The sequence below is a fragment of the Bemisia tabaci genome, chromosome 4 (assembly GCF_918797505.1).
Source record: "Bemisia tabaci chromosome 4, PGI_BMITA_v3".
NCBI lineage: Eukaryota > Metazoa > Arthropoda > Insecta > Hemiptera > Aleyrodidae > Bemisia > Bemisia tabaci.
Window position 1 is genome coordinate 18605632 of NC_092796.1, and position 20254 is coordinate 18625885.

General features: G+C 38.0%; 2 protein-coding genes across 2 annotated transcripts in view; one reads left to right on the top strand and one right to left on the bottom strand.

Annotated features, from left to right (window-relative positions):
- Window positions 1-15: 15 nt before the first annotated feature.
- LOC109030141 (retinol-binding protein pinta) lies at window positions 16-7293 on the top strand. Its single transcript, XM_019040962.2, has 8 exons — window positions 16-205; window positions 940-1047; window positions 1398-1526; window positions 1954-2113; window positions 2505-2763; window positions 4178-4288; window positions 4640-4745; window positions 5509-7293. Exons 1-8 carry the CDS (start codon window positions 181-183, stop codon window positions 5592-5594), a joined length of 984 nt encoding a protein of 327 aa, XP_018896507.2. The 5' UTR covers window positions 16-180; the 3' UTR covers window positions 5595-7293.
- Window positions 7294-16100: 8807 nt separating this feature from the next.
- Window positions 16101-20254, bottom strand: part of LOC109030002 (uncharacterized) — a 33391-nt gene continuing 29237 nt past the window's right edge. The window contains exon 4 of the mRNA XM_019040744.2: window positions 16101-20037. Within this exon, the coding sequence (XP_018896289.1) occupies window positions 19598-20037 (440 nt within the window). The 3' untranslated portion in view covers window positions 16101-19597. The remainder of the gene's footprint in view (window positions 20038-20254) is intronic.

A 20254-nucleotide genomic window follows, 5' to 3' on the forward strand; every position in this document is an offset into this window, starting at 1 on the left:
ACACATTTTTGTTGACGTTGTTAGATTTCTCAGCTATTTTCATATCAATATCTAGGATTTTGATTTTTTGCAATACTTCATTTCATTGCCCTTTTCAACTATCTCTTCCTGGTAGAGATTAGCTGCCACCTGATCTATCTAGTTTCGTTTACTCTCAGTTTATTGCTCCGCTTTTATCTCATGACTGTCAGTGGCTGTGAAGTAGGTAAGTAAGTCGGTTTGAATCAAATATCCTCTGTATGGACTATTTTGTCAATTTTTAACTCCCAGCATTGTTTTTGACAATTATTGCTCATACTTATTTTTTTCTGAAAATTGTTACTTTTCAACTCATTCATAGTGTTTGAAAATTATCATCATGATAAGACCTCCCCTGAACTTTGTCTACTCGTCTCAACCCATGGATCGGAATTTTGGCAAAAAGAGCAATGTAATATGTGAATTGAGCTTAAACTTAATTTTCATAAAAGGCTAAAAATCGATCTCTTAATCCCTTGTGATCATCTTCACGATTTTTTTTTTTGACCTGTGTTTGCTGTCCCATTTTCTTGTGCAGGAATCAGGGATTCCGATCTAGCTGGGCATAGCCCTTAATCTTCATGCCAGCAGCTGTCGGAGAGCTAAATGATATAAGTGGCGAAGCCACAAGGTGGGAGATGTTTCCCCGCAACGTGGTCCCTTCCTCTAGATATGAGTGAGAAAATGAGAAAAACTCACTGACCCGGCAGTCTGCAACCAATCCAGGCCTGTCACATTCAGACAGTTGGCGGTAGAGGATCGAGTATACCCACAGGTTGCAGGTTTCCACCCCCCACGGTTTCACGATTAGCATGCAGAATTGCATCTTTATTTGAATGAAGTATGCTACTACTAAAATCATATGCTGAAATATCAGCAGTGTTGTTCCATTTCAAGCTCTGTGCTCCTAATGTTTTCCAGGATCATCAAATGAGGCAAAAATGGAGGGGCCGATAAAATTGGATTTCCAAAACAATAATGATCAAGAGGAGGTATTGGAAGAACAATGTGGATGGAAAAAGTGTCCAGGTAGGTGTATAATTTGGAAGCTAAAAGGTTGGAATTCTTATTTAATTTGTCAAACAAAAAAATTAATGTTTCTTGATTGTAGTCCTCCCAAATTTCTAATTCCTCTTTAGTTTTGAAGTGAATATCTTTTCATCCTTACCTGCGTATCTTGATGCATGACATTGAAATTTGGTTTCTTGAGTTTGTAGAGATTTCCAAATTGAACTGCAAAAGCAGGTCCTGTAAAATTACTTTTATGTTCTCCATCATTCCTAGCAGTTGATGAGACGCTTTTTTATTTATATTCCACCTATAATAAAATGTATGTTGCTCTTTCCCAAGGGTTCCTCTTTTAATATTTACTCTCACAGATTTCAGTTCAGATCCTATTCATGATTCCAAGCGCACAGTTTTGAAAAATTTGAATGAAGAAGAAAGAGATGGCCTGAAAAAATTCCGAGAATGGGTCGATACACAATCTCATTTGAATCCCTTGAAGAGTAAGTTTTATCTAATCATTTTCTTTGCCTTACTCATAGATATTCTTAATATTTTTCTGTTTTTTTCCTCTTAAGAATGATGTAGTTATTGATTGAAAATTCCCAATTTATAGTGATGTCTCTCGTTTTTTATTGTTGAAAGTCATGTATCCTATTCTTCCTTTTCAAGCCAGAGAATTTTGACATAAAAACTCAACACATTATTTTAATTTTTTGCTCCTTTTGTATTTTAATCAAACAATTTAATCAAGCCAGTTTTGGGAGTTTTGTTTGCACTTTTATATAATTCTCATATCTTTTAACTTTTTTTCATTGAACAGCACTAATTTTTACTTTGAGCAGTTAAAACTATCACAAAGAATATAAATGAGCATCTACCCAGGTTTCTGTAAATAATTTTTCTTTTTTTTTTCTCATTTCATTCCAGCTGATTTTGAGCTTATCAAGTTTCTCATAATTTCAAAGTATGACCAGGAGAAAGCAAAGAAACGGTTTGTGAACTTTTATAACATGAGAGCAAATGTACCTGAATGGTTTTCCAACAGAGACCCACTTCTTCCCGAGCTACAAGCTTTACTAGATCTTGGGTAAGTTTGTGTCAAGTTTTCTGTTTGAAATATCCAAATATTTGCTCCAAAAATTTTCATTAAGTAAGTAGTTTTTTTCCTTTCATTAAGTATAACTTAAGAAAGGCAAATTTTGAAATTCTGTAAATACGGTATGATGTGTTTTCCATCTTTTTCCATCGCTAAAATGATCCCTGCCTCCTACCGAGTCATATTGGGGTCCATTCTCTTCTTTTTTTTAAATACATATTGGCTTTGCATTAAAAAAATGTATTGTTTACATTTGAATAATTAATGACAAATCATGAAAATTACTTCCTAAAATCAGTGAGTGGCAGAGAATCATGCGCCCTTACTTCTTAGTGGCACTACTTAGACGTTAAGTTTGCAATTATTTCTCTTCATTTTTTAGGGTATTCTTACCGTTGTTAAACAAAGATTCCCTTGGACGTCAGGTCATTCTCGTTCGGGCTGGTGGACATGATCCCAGAGTCCATTCTCAAGAGAACATTTTCAAACTTGGCTGTATGATGGTTGACTACATTAGTGAAAGAGATGAATCCATAGTAGATCATGGTGTTGTCTTGTTGGTTGATCTTGAAGGAGTAAATTATCAGCATGCTCTTCATTTGACACCCTCAATCGTCAAGAAAGCTGTTAATTCATGGCAGGTATATGATCATATCAAGAGAGTGAGAGAGACTTAGGACCCATTCTGAAGGCCAAGAAATACGTGATGACCTCGAGGTCGAACCCTGGTGAAAAGGAGTAGGGGTTATTGGGTTGCCACTTGTTTCTTCGCCAACGAAGTTGGCCCTGAGTCTTTTTCACTGTCATATTATAATTTGCGTCTCAACTTTTTTTCATCTTTAAGGTATCTACTTTTCTGTTTGGTGAAACATCATGAGAATGGAGGTTTCCATTGTGGATCCCTTACCCATCATTATCTCGTGAAAAATAATGCATTGATAGAAATAAAAATACAAAAAATGTTAATTGATCCTGTTTGAAAATCATGCTGTCAAGCCGAGGTTTGGCTTTTGGTCTTCTTTAAATCTGAATTTCATACCCTTATCAATGAGTCAAGAAGCCTTAATGTCTCAGAATTTCTTTACATAACTGGAAGGCTATAAAAATTACGGTATCTTTCTTATGAAATTTGTTCTTGTAGTTCAAGGGAGGTGCGATAACTCTTTACAAATTCAAAGTAGTATTGATTTAAAGTCCTATCAATGTTTAAATACTTTGCCTTTTTAGAGTTCCCCAAGGGTTTTTAAAAATTTTTATTGGGTGTTCCATAAGACTTTTTTTTCTTTCTGGTTTTTTCAAAATCGAAAAGTTTGAAATTGTTGATGGCAAATTTTTCATATTTACCATGGATGCTTAATACCTCTCTCGTCAAAGATCAATAACTGCACTTTCAAGTTCACTAATTTTGTCAACTTTTTGCCTTTCACCTTAAATCTTTTTTTCTAGGGGAAGAAGGGGGGTTGGATTCAATTAGTTTTCATTATTTTAGCAGTGTGGATCTATGGAAGGAATAAATCAGTCTTTCCATATTCCTTAATTTAACCCTTTTCACTCGAATTTCTTTTCGAGAGCACCCATTCTATACTCGTATTCAAGAACTCAAGTATACCTGATTGAGCGATTCTGTCACAAGTCAGAAAAAAGTGAGGAGCCACCAACGGAAAGGATCTTTTACAGTGCTGGAACATCCTACTGAGCAAAGTTCAGCTCATCATTTTACCACTCATCAGAACGAAGTTTCCTGTTGCAAAGCGACTATCAACTGAGAGTTGACACTTGAGTGTAAAAGGGTTAATGGAATTGTTTCAAGTGAAATTTCTGTTTTGTTTCTACAAAATTTTGCTTTAATGCCATGGAGAACTATAAGTGTTATTGATTTTCTCAAAAATTACTTTTTACCTCAACAAATGGAGGGAACTTTTTAAGATTTTAATCAATTTGCTTGTGAAAATGACTATCAGTACCTATATAATCAAATTTCAGTTGGACATCTCTGTGAATCTGTGTCTTAATTTTTGGTGCAAACATTAATGTGTTATATCTTCATTCTTTTAGAGCTGTTACCCAATCCGAATCAAGCGTTTTGACCTAATCAAGGTTGCATTGGCTTACAACGTAGTTCTGAATATCTTTCGGAAGTTCATGAAACAAAAATTAAAGGATAGGGTGAGTGCTCAAATAATGTAAATTTACTTTTATTTAAAATCAGGACTCAGTTGGTGGGGATCTTCAAAATTGCATGTAACAAGTATCCACGTAATGATTTTATTACTTTATTGAATCATGAATTTATTTCATTACATAGCAGAAGTAGAATACATTTTTACTTGTTTTATGGAAGTAATGTAATACGGAACCTCAATTTACAGTCCCATGATTTTATGGTTTGGTTTGAAGGTTGGAGATATTGAAGCACGCATAAAAGAAAATCATTCACAGTCTCATACAATTTAAGAAAGTAAATTTTGGAAACAAGTTTTGGAGTGATTTTAGTAATTATTTTGTTCGCTTTCACAGATGCACACACATGGATACGATATGGAATCTCTGCATAAAGTTATCTCTCCAGAGGCTCTTTTGGATACTTATGCTGGTACAGGAGGCACACTTGAAGAACATACAAGTAAGGAATTCAAAACCTCTTGTTTTTGTACGTCGAGAAATCTACATAGAAGTTCCACCCACCGATCAATTTCATTAAGAAGAGGAATAATTTTATCAGCGGATTTTTATTTTTTTTAACTGAGCCCTTTTTTCAAATCTTTAGCGCAGGTGCAAAAGTAGAAATATTTTTTAGAAAATGTATTTACAAAAAAAAAAAGAGATTCAATCAGTGATTTTCATCATTTATTAGCTTTCTTTTAAAAAGCAACAATTCTTAGTATGGTGCACATTCAGAATAATGTCGAAATCCACATGCTCTTCTTTTAGCAGTATTTTTTCTGCATTGTTTTTATGCCTCCCAACATCAGGATGTTTTTTGTTGTAGTAATTTTTCTCAGCTCATATATTCTAAACAATATGTACTTCATAAAAAAGGGCGAGGGTAGAAAAGAAGTCATAACTTCAGAAAACTTCAATGCAGTATAACAACATACGCTCAAAAAATGAAATATTCCAAAATAAAAACAAGAACCATGGGAACATTAACAGGGGTCAACACTGTTTGTTGTCACAAAATTTGTTGGCAGGATATTTTCCTGATTAAAATGGGGTCGGATTTTGGATAACTTTAAAAGTTGTTTTCTAAGCTAAAATTTGGCTTCTATCTGCAATTTTCCGGAAAAAAATTGTGCAAAAGTTTTATCAGCTTGTTAATTATTGTACGATTCCTATCATTACATCAGGTCCTTTTTGATGATACCTATTTTCTTTTTTGATTTTAGAATACTGGAAAAAAACTATCACTGAAGCAAGAGACTGGTTTTTGGAGAACGAAAAGTACAAACCTAATTGCGTTCCTTCTAAATAAAATATACTTTTATATTCCGCGCGCACATGAAGCACTGAAATCTTTAGTGGTACTTAGTGTTTACAAAGAGAAAATTTATTTTTATTTATATTTAAGTGTATTTTATATTTAAATATTGCTTTATCATTTATCACTGTGGTGGCTGTTAATTTTCCGATGATCTGCATTTAACTCTGTGAGTACACATGAATTTGAGTTACCTAAGCACTCTATTTATAACCCGTGAATTTAATAGAGAAAAGAGTTCCTGTTTGATCTGCTTTGTTCCTGCTTTATCATCACAGTGCTTTGCCTGTCAGTAGTTAAACTGTGATACAATTGAAATATGTGAGAATTTTCTCTGTATGAAGTGGCCATTCATTCAGTGTGTGACATAAATTGAAGTCTTTTCATAAGTAAAGCTGCCCAATGTGAGTTTTAAGGAGGATATTAGTAGTCAAGCTAAAAGGCAAGAACTTTTTCAAAGGGCTTAGTTTGAAATGATAGTTGATACTTATTTGAAAAATGATTAAAAATATCCATGGCTACATTTTATTACTATTTACTATGAGTATTCTTGAATTAATTTATTTTACTTTTCTCTGCATTTTTATTTATAATTTATTCATTTATCAATCCTATCTCTGTCAATCATGTGTGTTTAAATTTGAATTTTTCCGTAAATTCTGGTGTTCACAAAACTTGCTTGAATGTGTCTCGTCATGAATGAAGAATCTAGATTAGAAGTGGTCCCATAGTTTTGTTAAAATTTACTCCAATCTTTGTAAAAAAGTATTGCAGAAATGAAAGAAAAATCAGAATTCTCATGTAAAAATTCTCTGGCCTAGCAACCAAAAACTTCAATTCATTGATTTAATGCAAGTTCAAATTTTCTTACATAATCAACAATTAAAATTTGACTATGACTGTAATATATCTTGAGAGACCAATGTTTCTATTTTTTTGACGGTTTTTGTTTTTAAAATTTATACTTAATTCATCTTTTGGTTATTCTTTTGAACCTTTGGAGCTGTGACACTAAAATTCTGTGATTGAAAACGTGAATGAAAGTTAAAAATATGAATATGTAGAATCGCCAAAGCGTATGATGGGTAGAGTTGATTTTATGCATTTATTCCCATTTGTATTAAATATTTATTTATGTAAAATATTTTTTTATGTATGTTGTTGTTTAAGAGGACATCACAGATTTCTTTTCATTCACTTCTTTACTATGTTTAAAAGCAGCTCGTTTAAACAAGAGTACAATTATATTTTCTCTGAAACAGCCCTCTTTGTAACTCTCTAAACTTTGGACTACTGCCAAAATAGTTTTACCTGTTGGGGTAATCTTTTTATGATCTTGAAAATCTCATCTGTGATAGTTAGGTGTACAATTTAATTTGCTCAGTCATAATTAAAAAATGAAATAAGACTTTCCAGTTTGTTTAAACGTATTTATCTTGATAAAAAATCTTTAATTTTTTTTAAAATGATATAGCTCTCTGAGCAAGTACTATTTTGATTCCTGTAGCCTTGAGCTTGTTAATGCACATATTCTCATTTATTGTAGATCTAAATTTTTGCCAACTTTCTACATCCGTGTCATCTTCCTCCTCTTCTTACGTCTATGAATTGTTATTGCCGCCAAAAGTTTACATATCATTTCCTGTAAGTTTACTCGAGTGCCTATTAAACGTTTGACATAACTTTCAAAGTATGTAATGGTTATTTTTCTTATCTATTTATCTCCTTGCTCAGCTCAGCGGATAGTAATAAGTACCAATGTATCTTTTAATTTCAACTTACTACTAAAATTCCAGAACACTTGGGCAGTTGTGCCTCATTAGCGCATCAACTCATCATATAGTACTGTATTTTTGACCCAAAATCGGTTTCTTTTCCGTAAGCACCTACGAAGCAATTTGAATTTACATATAAAGACCATTGTACCCAAGTAGCAGAGATCACGATAATAGTTGCGACTTGATCGGAGAATGTAGGTATCACGATTTTATCGAGATCGATTTATTGCAATATTATTGATAAAAATTGTGATAAATTGCAATTTCATCGCAAAAATTTGTAATGAAATCGCGGTTTTATTGACGGTGAAATCGTGATAAATTGAGATAAACTTCGATTTTATCCAACGAAATTTTACAGAGATAAAATTGCGACAAGATCGAGGATAATCACTCAGATATTGATGATCCCATCAATTCTATCCCCAAAATATCGTATAAAAAAATCGCAGCTTAATTTCAAAATATCGCGATTTTTCCGTTGAAAAATGCTACTTGGGTACCCGACTCTTTCCCAGATCGTAACGTTAGGCCTTGTCTCCACGGGACGTTTCATGGGCTTTGTCCCAGGGAAAAATCTCACTCGCGAAGTTGGGAAAAATATTGAGTTAGTCAATACTAATCTTAGTGCCAACTAAGAGTCCTTGTGGGGTCCCAGAAACAACTCAAAAAGAAGAAAAATAAATTTTGTTGTGTTTTTTAACGAGGTAAAAGCCCAGAAGTTTCATTCATGCGATTTGAACATGGGAAAAATCCCGTGCAACATCCCGTAGAGCCAAGGTGTTACAGTACCTAAGGCAATACGTTTATTCTGGCAAACGATGCTGCTCTAATCATAACACAGCTGCCAATATCTCATCACCCGGGACTTCATTTCGTCTGTGAGAGTCCTCGAAGTCGTAGAGCCTTTCATGCTGGGTTTTGAAAGGTTGCCCCTGAAGGGCGCCCCATCCCGAAGGTTGATAGCTCGGCTGGAAGCCCTCGCCGTTTCGATTCTCGGTCTGGTTGAGCTCGAAAGCGCGAGCGACTCCATGTGCGTGCGCGTGGTAGATTGCCCCCTGGTCGGTCTGGAACTCGGCCGAGTGGGTCTGCTCCTTGGAGAAGTAGGGGTGGGCGATCACCTCGTAGTGGGAGCTTTTCCCGCCGCCGCTCCCGCCACCCCCACCGCCGCCTCCGTGGCCCTTGAGCAAGCAGATCAGGGCCATCATCATGGCCATCAGGGCCGTCATCATGGCCTTGCCGGCCATCGCGGCCAGGCCGCTCAGCGCAAGGGCCAGCATGGAGCCCCCGGTTATGAGGCCTGCCATCGCCACGCCTCCGTAGCCTTTGTTCTTCCCACGGCCTGAAAAAAGGTAGACAAAATAATTTGAATGTATAATGTTATTGATACTACACGGGGGCATTCATAGACGGCGCGGCGTCTAAGACCTGCGGGCTAATTGTTGAAATTGGTCGACAAAACGATAGACAAAGAAGACATAAGGGGTATGGAGCGATCCTATTGGTTATGTGAAATGAGAGGCTCTCACAGGCTAAGGGAGATACTTATGGACTAACTATAGGGTTTCCCGTGGGTTGCCGTTAGTTAGTCTATTACCTTCCCCCTTTGTCCATTGCAACATGGACGTGAACATTACACCAATAGGATTCTTCCATATCCTTTTTGTCTTCTTTGTCTATCGCTTTGTCTAACAGTTTTAACAATCAGCCTAACTCGAGCTACTATGTCGCCTTGGAGGTGTTGCAGAGTCATACGAGACCATACTTGGTCATACTTTGGGGCACCCCAAAGTATCATGATTGATGGCATCTTTCCAAAGCACGAAGTTCCCTTTCAAAGTGAATCGAGTGACAACGATAAAAAGAGCAGTAGTCGAAAAACTTACTATAAGTCCCAGTATCTGTATTCAATAACGTTTAGCATATTTTTTGAACTTTACTAGAGGAAAAAGTGACTTCATTCAAGCAGAAATATGCTCAAACTAACCGCCGAGGAAGACTATCTTACGAATCAATAAAGAAAATAATGCTTGTTTAAAGAAGAACAGATGCTTATATAAAAAGAAAAGTCACTTACATCAAGTAGAAACCCGCTTTCATTCAGATATTTTATTCTTGATTGAAAAAAAAAATCTTCTCGACAGCATAATCAAGAATTTGTCTGCCTAAATCGAGTCACTTTTTTCTTTAGTAAAATTCAAAAATTATGCCAAACGTTATTAAATACGGATGATAGGACTTAGTGAGTTTTTGGAGTGCCGCTCTCTTTTTGTGCCGTAGTATCTTGATTTATTTGGCGTTGAAAGCTCCGTACTCTCAAAGGATGCTTGTCATTCTTAATGTTTTGGCACAACTTCAATTTCGTATGATACTGCGTGCAAAACCTCTGTTGCATAAAAGTTGCTTGAAGCGCCGTGGCAGGCTGCGGCGGGCGAGGGCGACCAGCGTCCAGCGCGATACGCGCATTGACGCCTACAAACCTAACTGGGATACTTCACGCATTGCGCAAAACCATGCGCGCCCAATGCGCGTTTTGCGCTGGCAGCTCGCTGCTCCGCCTTGTGTGAGGCTCTAATATTTAAACTCGCGGAGTCAACGTTTTTCGACTCAAGATTCTGAAATGTGTGCACACTCTGTATGAATTATTCTCATTTAAGTACGAAGACATTGAATTCGTTGGGTTTTCTTAAAATTGTTTTCGACTTGAGTAGCTTTTCCTCCGTGACTAGAGTCACGAATTCGTAATAATCATAGTTTCTTTACTTTGCTCCTCATGGGCGGTGTCTGGGGATCAAACATTTTCCCACTTGTTAAGCGGTATTTCGTCTCAACCACATTTCAGCTTAGCGAGATTTCCTTGTATGCATTGAAAGAAAAAACTCCGGTCGTGGAAGCCGTACTTTCGGGCTTTGAGACATACCGTCCGCGTTCCGGGCTCAGCGGCCGAAAGTTCTGGGCGTAGCACCTGGAGCAATCTAACCAACGACTCCAGAACCCGAAACTTCCACCTCTGAGCCCGGGACGGACGGCACGTCTATACAGCCAGTAACTTTGTTTCTGTGTAGAAAATTTACTCTAATGGACCACTAGACAAGGTACGAATTGTAGCATTTTGATACTTGTTACTAAACCAAAAGTTCACGTAGAACACGATGCATACAGCAAAAATCACCGAAATCAACTCCTTACGAAGATATTTAATGATTCTTGATGCGTGCATTCAAACCACCCGCTCATGAAAACTCAATGTTCCACGTGATTCACATCGCGCCCTAAATGTTATCATGACAGTCTCTGCGATATAAAAATGTGGCAATCTCAATCTTGACGCTTTGGCTCAGCTATGTCAAATTGCTTACAGTTTGAACTACACATGGTGGGTAATGAACAGTGCTCGATTGAGAGGCTTGCTGAAACTGTTGTAGTGCGCGATTTGACTCACGTAGAGCTTCCCGTTTCTTGTGAGCGGGCAGTTCAAAATCCGCGTGACCAATGTGAAATAAAAAGGTTAATATCTTTGTTAGGAGTTTGTTTCATTAGTTTTCGTTGCGCGAGTTGTGTTCCACGTAAAATTCTGGTTAAGAAACATGTATCAGAATGATTGAATTCGTACCTTGTCTAGTGGTCCATTGAGTACGATTACGTGTATGAGCTAACCCGTATTCTGATGTTGGTTGGTGATGAGAGTCGGCAGCGCCTCCTCGCCAAAGCGCCGGAACTTGCGAAGCTGGTTGTTGTCGAGGATGTGGATGTTGAGCGAGAGGGAGCGGAGGTAGTCGTGGATGGAGGAGAGCACCACCTCGTCGAGGGCCTCGGGGGAGTCGACGGCTGTCTTGACGAGGAATCTCCCGGGGGTCGTCGCCGTGGAGTTGGGGTGCCCCTGCTGGATGGACACCCCCGGGTAGATCTCCACACTCGAAGGCCGCGAGGCCAGCCTGTCCACCAGCAGGATCAACGAGAGCTTGATGCACAGCACGTCTACCTGCCGAGCGCACACGCTTCGGAACACCTGGAATCAGGGGAGCAGGATCAGATCTCATTGTCCTCATCACGAAGATCAACATTACTGCCGTGCTGAAGCGAAGCCCTCGTCCCACGATCAAATGAACTCATCAAATGCAAGATGGCGGGTTCATCAACATTTGACGGCCCGCTAACATTTCATAGAGGACTTGGGCGAAAACCAGTCGCCATCTTGCATTTGATGAGTTCATTTGATCGTGGGACGAGGGCTTAAGGAAGAACGCCGTATGAGTCTTCAAACGTAGCCCAGTTTCCTCCAATAAAAACCGACATCACTGGAAAATTGTGAATATCATTTTCCAAAATTTTCAGACACTTTTGTACGCAATTTAATCTGACGTATCAGGAAATTTCAAGGGAAAATGTGCATGAATATCGTCAAAAATACATGTTTCATCAAGGGAAATGTGGCAATTTTCGAATGTTCTTACGGCGTTTTTCCTTAGCACGGCAGATTACGCCACACTCGTGAGCGGAAAAGGGGGGGAGGCATTGGCGGATCCAGTAAATTGGGAACATTGTTTTTTCTCTATTTGAACCTATGGAAACGTATCGATTCCTAGAGGAGCCAGGTGCTCCGACAAGAATGGATTATTGAACATAGGTTTAAATGGAGAAAGAACAATATTGTCGATTTTCTGGATCCGCTTTTGGGGTGGGGCGGGGGCTACCCACCCAGAAACCTACTCCGCCCTTCCCTATACAAAGGAGGGACTTTGCTGAGTAAAGTACAAAACATATTTTTCATCTTTGAAATTGTGATCGGATCACAAAGAATCAAAACTTCATTTCACGATTTCTAATTTCATATCATGTTTCAATTTTTCCCCCCAGCGTACCGCTTGGAAACACTTTGTATATTTCCCGTAGATTTAGAAGAATTAATTTACAAAATCTTAAGTAGGGTTTTGCCTACTTTTCCATAAAAATCAAAATATGAAGGTAAATTAGGCAGCATCTAATATATTTGAGCTGATTCCGATTACTCCGTCTAATTAAGTCTCTATAAGTACAACATTTAAACCGAGCAAGTCCACCTCGTAATTCAGCGTAAAACTCTAAAATACTTTTGTCGGGAAATTAACATGACGTCGATCTTCAACTTACACGTCTGACTCACACATCTAAATTGCCGTAGCTTTTACCTTTATAAATGAGACAAACGAACCAACACAACATAGAAATAGAGCGAGGGAAAGGACACGCGTTGATGACGGCGCAGAGATACAACTATTCGTGCTTGATGGATGTCCGTGTTGCATATCTGCAAAACTGAAGGCGTCATGGCGCGAGGCGTGAACTGGAATGCTCCGCTCTTCGCTAACGATGAGAGGTCGCTCGGGTTCGGGATAAATGTTAAAACCAGCGGGTCGATTATTGAAATTGATAGACAAAGCCATAGACAAAGAAGACGAAAGAGATATGGAGGGATCATTTTGGTGAAAGCGGGTGGTTGCAATGGACAAAGGAGGAAGGTAATAGACTAACTAACGGCAACCCACGAGGGACCCGATAGTTAGTCCATCATTTTCTCCCTTAGTCTATAGGAACCACCCATTTCGACCAATAGGATAGCTCCATGCTCCCTAAGTCATCCTTGTCTATCGCTTCGTCTATCAATTTCAATAATCAGCCCGCGTGGCTCTAATTTGTCTCTCCTATCTTTGGCTGTGTCGACACTCGATTTTTTTTTTCAATTTATGATGTCTTGTTATTTTAGTATTTTTTTTTTAGTATGTATCTGTATATCTATATTTAAAACACGGCCCCATATAAGCGGGTCATGTGCTTTTAGCAAGCCTCGGGTCAATTTGACCCGGTTTGAGCATCTGAGTGTTAATAGATAAATTTTAGTGAGAACCATTCAACACACATTTTGATAAAGTAAACATTTTCAAGTGGTTTTGCTTTTGCTCCTCGGAAAATACTTCGAAAAATGCATAAATCTTTTAATTCGAATTTTTATTTGAAATCAAATGCCTGGAAATCGACTTAGGGCAATGAATGAAATATCGCCGGTGAAACTGCAAAAATGCGTACCTATTTTGGTTGCGGTGTTTCGAAATCTTCGCTTCTGTTTTATTTTTTAAAAAGAAGACCGAACCAACAACATGACTTGAAGTACTCTCAGAATATCGTGTGTGAGGAGAAGAGATGATCACTGAAATTTGGGGGGGGGGGGGGGCAGGATACTTTCAGTTGTTTTCCACTTGAAACATAAAGTACGACAGGAAGTCTGTAACGCCGCCACCCGAGATACGCGTTTTGGCAGTTTCACCATCAATATTACGGTGCTGATGCACTCGGATAAGTTAGATTATTTTAGGACCAAAAATAACCGCTTTGATTTATAAATTCCACTGACCTCTTTAATATCAACGCGTGGTGTTTCTTCTTTCAACTTCATCGGTTCTTCCAGAGTGGGGTTGATGCCGTCCGTGATATTCTGGTCAGATTCCTTTAAAGTGACATTGATTGCGCTGTTAGTTAGACTGGCTAAACTGCCGTGAGCACAAATGACAAACCGAGCGAAGCACAGAATGAAAATATTACTTCTTCCCAACGAACGCATTATAGTGCTTAAGGAGAAGTAAACTCAAATTTTGGATATTGGATATATCTGAGTTAACTTTTTAGCTCCTTAATATGCCTGAGTAAAGTAAAGTTTCAGTTTGCAAAATGAAAAATAGATCAAAACCTCAAATCAAGATCGGTATCGCAGTTTTGAAGGAGACCTCTGCTATGAGTAGGACAATGGAGTAAGTAATGTTTATTTTGTTACTTATTTCTTCACCAAGTATTAATGATTTAGAGATCTTAAATAAAACATAATTCGTAAAAATTTAGGAAAAATGCAAGTAAAATCTTTGGCTCTAAATGCTTTTTTTTTTTTTTTTTTTTTTGGGGGGGGGGCTAAGATAAAATCACGACTTGTGTATCAAATATGTGAAGAAATGGGTATCATTAAAATCTTGAAGTTGATGGCTCAAATTCGTTTCACATCAGAAGAGGACTCTACTCTTTTGATTTAAATACCAGTGTTCAATATCTACGTGATCAGTTTGAATGTCTACTAAAGTCACATCACTTGTCCAAAATTCCAAGAGGCGTGCTCCAAAATGTGTGCAATACAAGCATGTAGAAGTACAGTCCAGCTACACGGTCAGAAGTTTCAATCACGTGAGTTAGACGTAATATATCTTTGTTTTTGAAATGCACAGCACAAAAGCTATCACACAATTTATTAAACCAACTGCTGTCGTTCGAAAATTATTTTTAAGGAAAAATTTAATTTCTCGGCTAGCAATATCGTGCACGAAAATATTAAGCCCGCGGTCGCGGTACACAGTTTTTCGAGAAAAATCCACCAACGTTCACGACCAACTGACTTTGGAGAACAGCGATGTTTCCACTTATACTTTCTGCCCAAGACCCAGTTCTCGGGCAATGATTGGAGTTCCATTTTGTCATTTCTCTAGCCAAAGCTTTTGCTGATAGCTGATTTTATCGTAGCAAGGCTCATTAACTGTGAACGATGGGACAGCGAAAGGAGAAATGAGGAGAAAAAGGGAAAACAAATAAACCGATGGCGAGTTTTTCTATATCCATCAAAACTGTCCCAGCGTCATACTATGCTCATTGCTTAGCGTTTGTAAACCACTCAATACCAAAACTTAGAGGTGATATCCTAAGTGCGATGTTTCAAAATCTATATTTATATTATATTGAGCGCTCACCACGCCATGCGCAGTGGACGCTTTTTCCGGCGATTTTTTCGAAGCTGTACGATAACATTGTAACATGCTATAATGTTGGCGACCCTACTTTGCTTCATGGGGATTTCCTCAATTTTTTCGGCGGGAACTTAACTTCAAAGATCTGAGCATGCGATTGCTTCGTCAAGAATCCGTTTTTGCCTATCCATTCAAATGTAGGCGAACCATGTCACGTTACTGACGTCGATCCTCTGTCTATGATGCTAATAATATTTCGCCCGCATTTTTTCAGTTAGGCAAAAATAAGTGTTCCAAGTCAAAATACTACCACTATTTCACAATTATCACAGTTTTACAAGGACTTAGTGCAATGAGTCAGAAATATTTGTTTGGCAGTGACGACTTGCAACGACTAGTTTTCTAGAGGCATGACCTTCATTGCTCAAGCTTTTAAATGCAGTTTTCATGATCACGGTTTTTTTAAAGAGGTTGTTTTTTGTTCTTAATTTCAGCCGTTCATGCCAATCTACAGAGATTTTGCGATTTGATTTGGGTCCTTTTGTTTTACATATAATTTAAATAGCATAAAATTTACAACATGACTTTTTCGTCCTATCACCTGAATTTCCAACTTTCCAGAATTTCTTCAAATATTTCATTAATTCTGGCAATGACCTCCTTAAATTGACCAAATTTTCTGTAAATTTTTCTAAAAGTTCAGGAAGTTAGGTTACTTTGGATCTCGCTACTAGTGGTGATGAGGGTAAGTAATTAATTTTAATTATGAGTATTGCGTTAGGAAAATGAAGAATTTATAATTTAAAATAAATTGAGCTTGTCTTTGTTTCAACGATTATTTAATCAAAATCAAATTTACAATTTCTTCAAATAAATAAATAAATTAAATATAAAGCAATAAATTAAATAATTAAATTCACTTATTCTTACATCAATAAATTAAGTTAGTGAATTAGTAGATTCAATAGTGTGGTAGGTAATTTATGAAATCGCACAAGTACATGTTAAATACGAGTATACTTAAGTAAGAGTAAAATGAGTTTGAGATATTATTCGCAAAAAAGCTTATCCTTATTTTTTTCGCAAACATAACGTTTGAAATAACATAAATCAACAATTTCGAAAAAAATATATGCTACCAAATCATAGTACTATGTAGTATCTCTTCGAGCAAAAATCGTGTTGTCAGTTGTAGAATGAGAATATCGTATACACGGTCAATTTTTAGAGGAGAAAATGACTTTTTAAATCAATAAATAGTTTCAAAATTTCTGGCATAAAATAACGAGCTTTTCCTATACTCGTTTGCAAGAAATTAAATTTTGAAGATACAACTCAACCTTATTTTTGTCGCTCTTTGTACAACTAACTTGCTGCTTATCTCAGGTGAAAGTACCATTTACAATAAATGTATTCAATCGAGGGATGTATACATTTTGCCGCCATTTTGAAATTCCGAAAAGCCTACGTAAAAAATAATTATGATTAACATACTAATAGATACACAATTTTCCTACTTAGACTAGATACTACTTAGATCATAGAGATATTTATTTACGCTTTTTACATAAGACTGGCTTTCGTAATTTTGGCAAAGCGAATGGAGTAGGTAATGAGAGAATAATTAAATTAATTATTTCCTGAATGAACGAATAAATAAATAAATGAATAATTAAATAAATACCCGCGAATAAGAATACAGGTACACATTACATGGTCAAAATTTGACAAAACACAGCATGATGTATAGACTCTCAATCAACTTAAAGCATCGATTTTATGTTAAGAGTGTCGTTTTTGTATTCATATTTGTTTGACTGGATGCTTTGAAAAGTAATGACGTAGGTAGCATACACATGACAGTGAATTTCGGTGGGTTTGTTTCAAGAGATATGGATCAAACACCTTCTCATTCTTTCACACGAGCTGGTACATCTTCAGAACGTGATAATTATGACAAGTATTAGACAGTAAATAGTTCTTACGATATTGATAAAATTAAAATTAGAATAAATAATAAAAAAACCACAGTCTTAGCACCTTGAGCTTTTAAATGAGCCTCATGGCGCAGCTGGTAAAAGAAGTTGAGAACGTTTAGAAGCTCATTATATTGGCCCGCATGAACTGAACATTTCAACAGGAAGGTTAGGGAAGAGTGCTCCCAGAATGGAAACTTTCGGGTTTTACCTAAGTTATTCTCAAATTGGAGATACCAGTCCCACAGATCTGCGTCATAACTGGCGCTAAATAACGTCAAAATGTAAAATTAGTGACAGCTCAACTGTATTACATTTTGTAACAAGGAGCCATCATCTCTGGCACTTCCATAAAAGCACCTTTCTGCATAGGGTATAGCCAACGACATATATGATGTTTTTGAAATGAGCCAGAAATAGTGGTTTCCTATTGCAAAATGTAGTCCAACTATCTGTAAATTAAAAAAAAATTAAAGTTATCAGAGCTCAAGCCCTAAATACAACGAATAAATTTAATTTTTATGCATTCAAAGGGGGCTGGGCATGACATTCGGTCGTGTTATTTGTATTTTTTCCACTTCACTCAGAGAAAAATAACCCATCTACGTCAAAGCTAATAGACAATTTTGCCGAAAGTTGCGCTCATACGCTCCATTTCTCACCGTTGGCTAGTCATCGCTCTTTTCTGATTTTCGCCACTCACGGCTGATCGGATTCAGCCACAACTTCCGACCTCAAAATAAAAGCCCCTCTCCAATTTCATTGCCTCTCACAATGAGTTCCGATCGGCAAAACTTTGAAAAAACTCGAGGCGTGCCCCCGACCAAATTTCGACTTGACTCATCATTACTGATCTAGCTTTTATGATCGACTCTACGTTGCCATGCTTCCTCTGAAATCTATTTTCCGCCGTAGGAAATCCACGGAAGGTGGCGGACGTTCTGCTGTGACGCGGCAAGAAAACTTCGCGCTTAACAAGGTCAATAGGCTTGTACGCGCAAATACAGTGGAATGCTTTAAATGAATAGGAGTTATGAATAGACGATGCTGGGGCCCCGTTATCTTTTGTGATTCAGCAGACTGCATTAGCATCGAGCGCATGAATTATGCCGCCGTAAATTGGAGGAAGTAATGATTTTCGATCGGCGGCATCAACCTCTTTTACTTTCTTCATGAGCGTGCGAGACCGTACAAGCTGTCAAAGATATTAATTTCATGCTCCCATGTCTAATATGGACCGAATTCATCAAAAAGGAACCAACCCACATTTACGAAAAAATTGATTTAAGAACGTTTTTGAGTTCCTCTAGTCGTATATATTATCTCCTGCCAAAAACTCGAGGTCGAAAAAAATATTAGTTTGTGATAAGAGAGATTAAACCATGTTACATTCTACATTGATCTTATTGATGAGTAGAGCTTCAAACCTCTTTTTTTCAGTTTCAACCTGATGTGGGTTGGTTCCTTTCTGATAAACTCGGTCCATATAAGATCGAGTTACTTTGACTCTGCTTTTGAGTAAAATTGACTAAATTTCAATTCATTTGACTCTAATTGACCCTGAGTTACTTTAATTGCCACACAGTCGTGTTTTCATTTGACTCGACCTATCTTTAATATGGAAACGGATTATTACTTCTTTTAACAGTGGTGTAACCTGCTAAACGAGATGAGTTGTAACGTTGGGACGAAGCTTTGGTGAGCATATTTCAATTTGATCGAAATAACTGGCTCATCTCGTGTAAACTTGTCTCTAACCCTTTATTTTAGTTCTTTTAGTCATCAGTCTTGGCAAACTCACATTCCTTTTCTCCTTGTTGAAACTTCATCTGCGCCTTTCAGAAGTCCCTGAAAAGACTGCGTCAAATTATCCAGGGTTTTTTGTTGATATTAAAGTGGAACAGAGAATATAACAATTTAGCTAAATATCAGGTGGTTCCTCGTCAAATCCTCATTAGTTAAACGAGGGTTCAGAGATAATGCTTGTTCAAGACTTAAAGTTTCAATGATGCGCCGTCGGGCCGGGTTGGGCCATTGGTTACGTTTACAGGTCGCGTGATAAAAACCGTCAGAAATCTAGTAAATTCTGGGGATCATACACTGACATTCTTTTTATCCGTGCATTTGAAACTTCAAAAGAAAATACCGATAACTTTTCCAAAAAATCGATATGTTCTCTAAAGAAACTTTGGAACATTGGAATGCTCACACGGCGTTCTTTCGAACACGGAAAAAATAGATTGCTGATTTAACAATTAAATTGTTAAAAAATATGTTCGACATATTTCAAACGTACATCTTACAATAGCGGAGAGCTAACTCAACCACCAAACCTACATTGAAACTGTCGGGCACCTTTTTTAAACTACAAAATTGTTAAATAAGCAATTTCATTTTTCTTCCGTGTGGCTTGGCAGTGTTAGGTAGGGCTGGAAAATTTCCTGACATGACTGCGGTCTCCTCAGGGACTCGGACGACGATGGGTCCTACCGGCGCTTCTTCCCGCTGGCAGGGTCGATGGGGATGTAGACGGGCGTGCGTTCCGGGGCGTGGATACGGTAGATGACGTGTTCGACGTTGTCGGTGGACTCGCGGAGAGGTTTGAGGACGTGGTCGAGCTCCATGCTCCGCCTGTAGGCGTAGCCGCCTTCAGGGCCCTGGGCCTCATGGTGGACGTCCGTCGAGTGGGCGTGGGTGACGACCGGCTTGGTGATGATCTCGTAGGTGGTGGACTTGTGCTCGGCGTGCCCGCCGCCGCCGCCGTGGCCCTTGAACAGGGACAGCCCGGTGAGCAGGAGGGACAGCATGGACGCGATCAGGGCTTTCCCGGCCAGCGCCGCGATCGTCTTCATACCCAGGACGAGGAGGGTTCCTCCAGAGACCACGCCGGCCATCATCAGAGGGTAGTTGTACTTGTTCTTTTTACCTGTGTTCAGAAACGGGGTTGTTAGTACAGGGGTAGCAAAGAGCGGCGCTGTATCAGCAAATTTCCCCTATACTCCCGTGCTAAGTATCATTGGCGGATCCAACAATTTGGCATCATTTTTTTTCTCCATTGAAACCCACGGAAGGTATTGATTCTGGGTGGGGCCAGGTGCTTCGACAAGAATCGATTATTTAACAAAGGTGTAAATGGAGGGAAT

What these genes read in the sequence shown, in the direction of transcription:
- LOC109030141 (XM_019040962.2), top strand. Translation starts at nt 181, where the DNA reads ATGACTGTCAGTGGCTGTGAAGTAG. An exon ending in TCATTTGAATCCCTTGAAGA is followed by an intron (nt 1,527 to 1,953) that starts GTAAGTTTTATC and finishes ATTTCATTCCAG; the next exon opens with CTGATTTTGAGCTTATCAAG. An exon ending in CACACTTGAAGAACATACAA is followed by an intron (nt 4,746 to 5,508) that starts GTAAGGAATTCA and finishes TTTTGATTTTAG; the next exon opens with AATACTGGAAAAAAACTATC.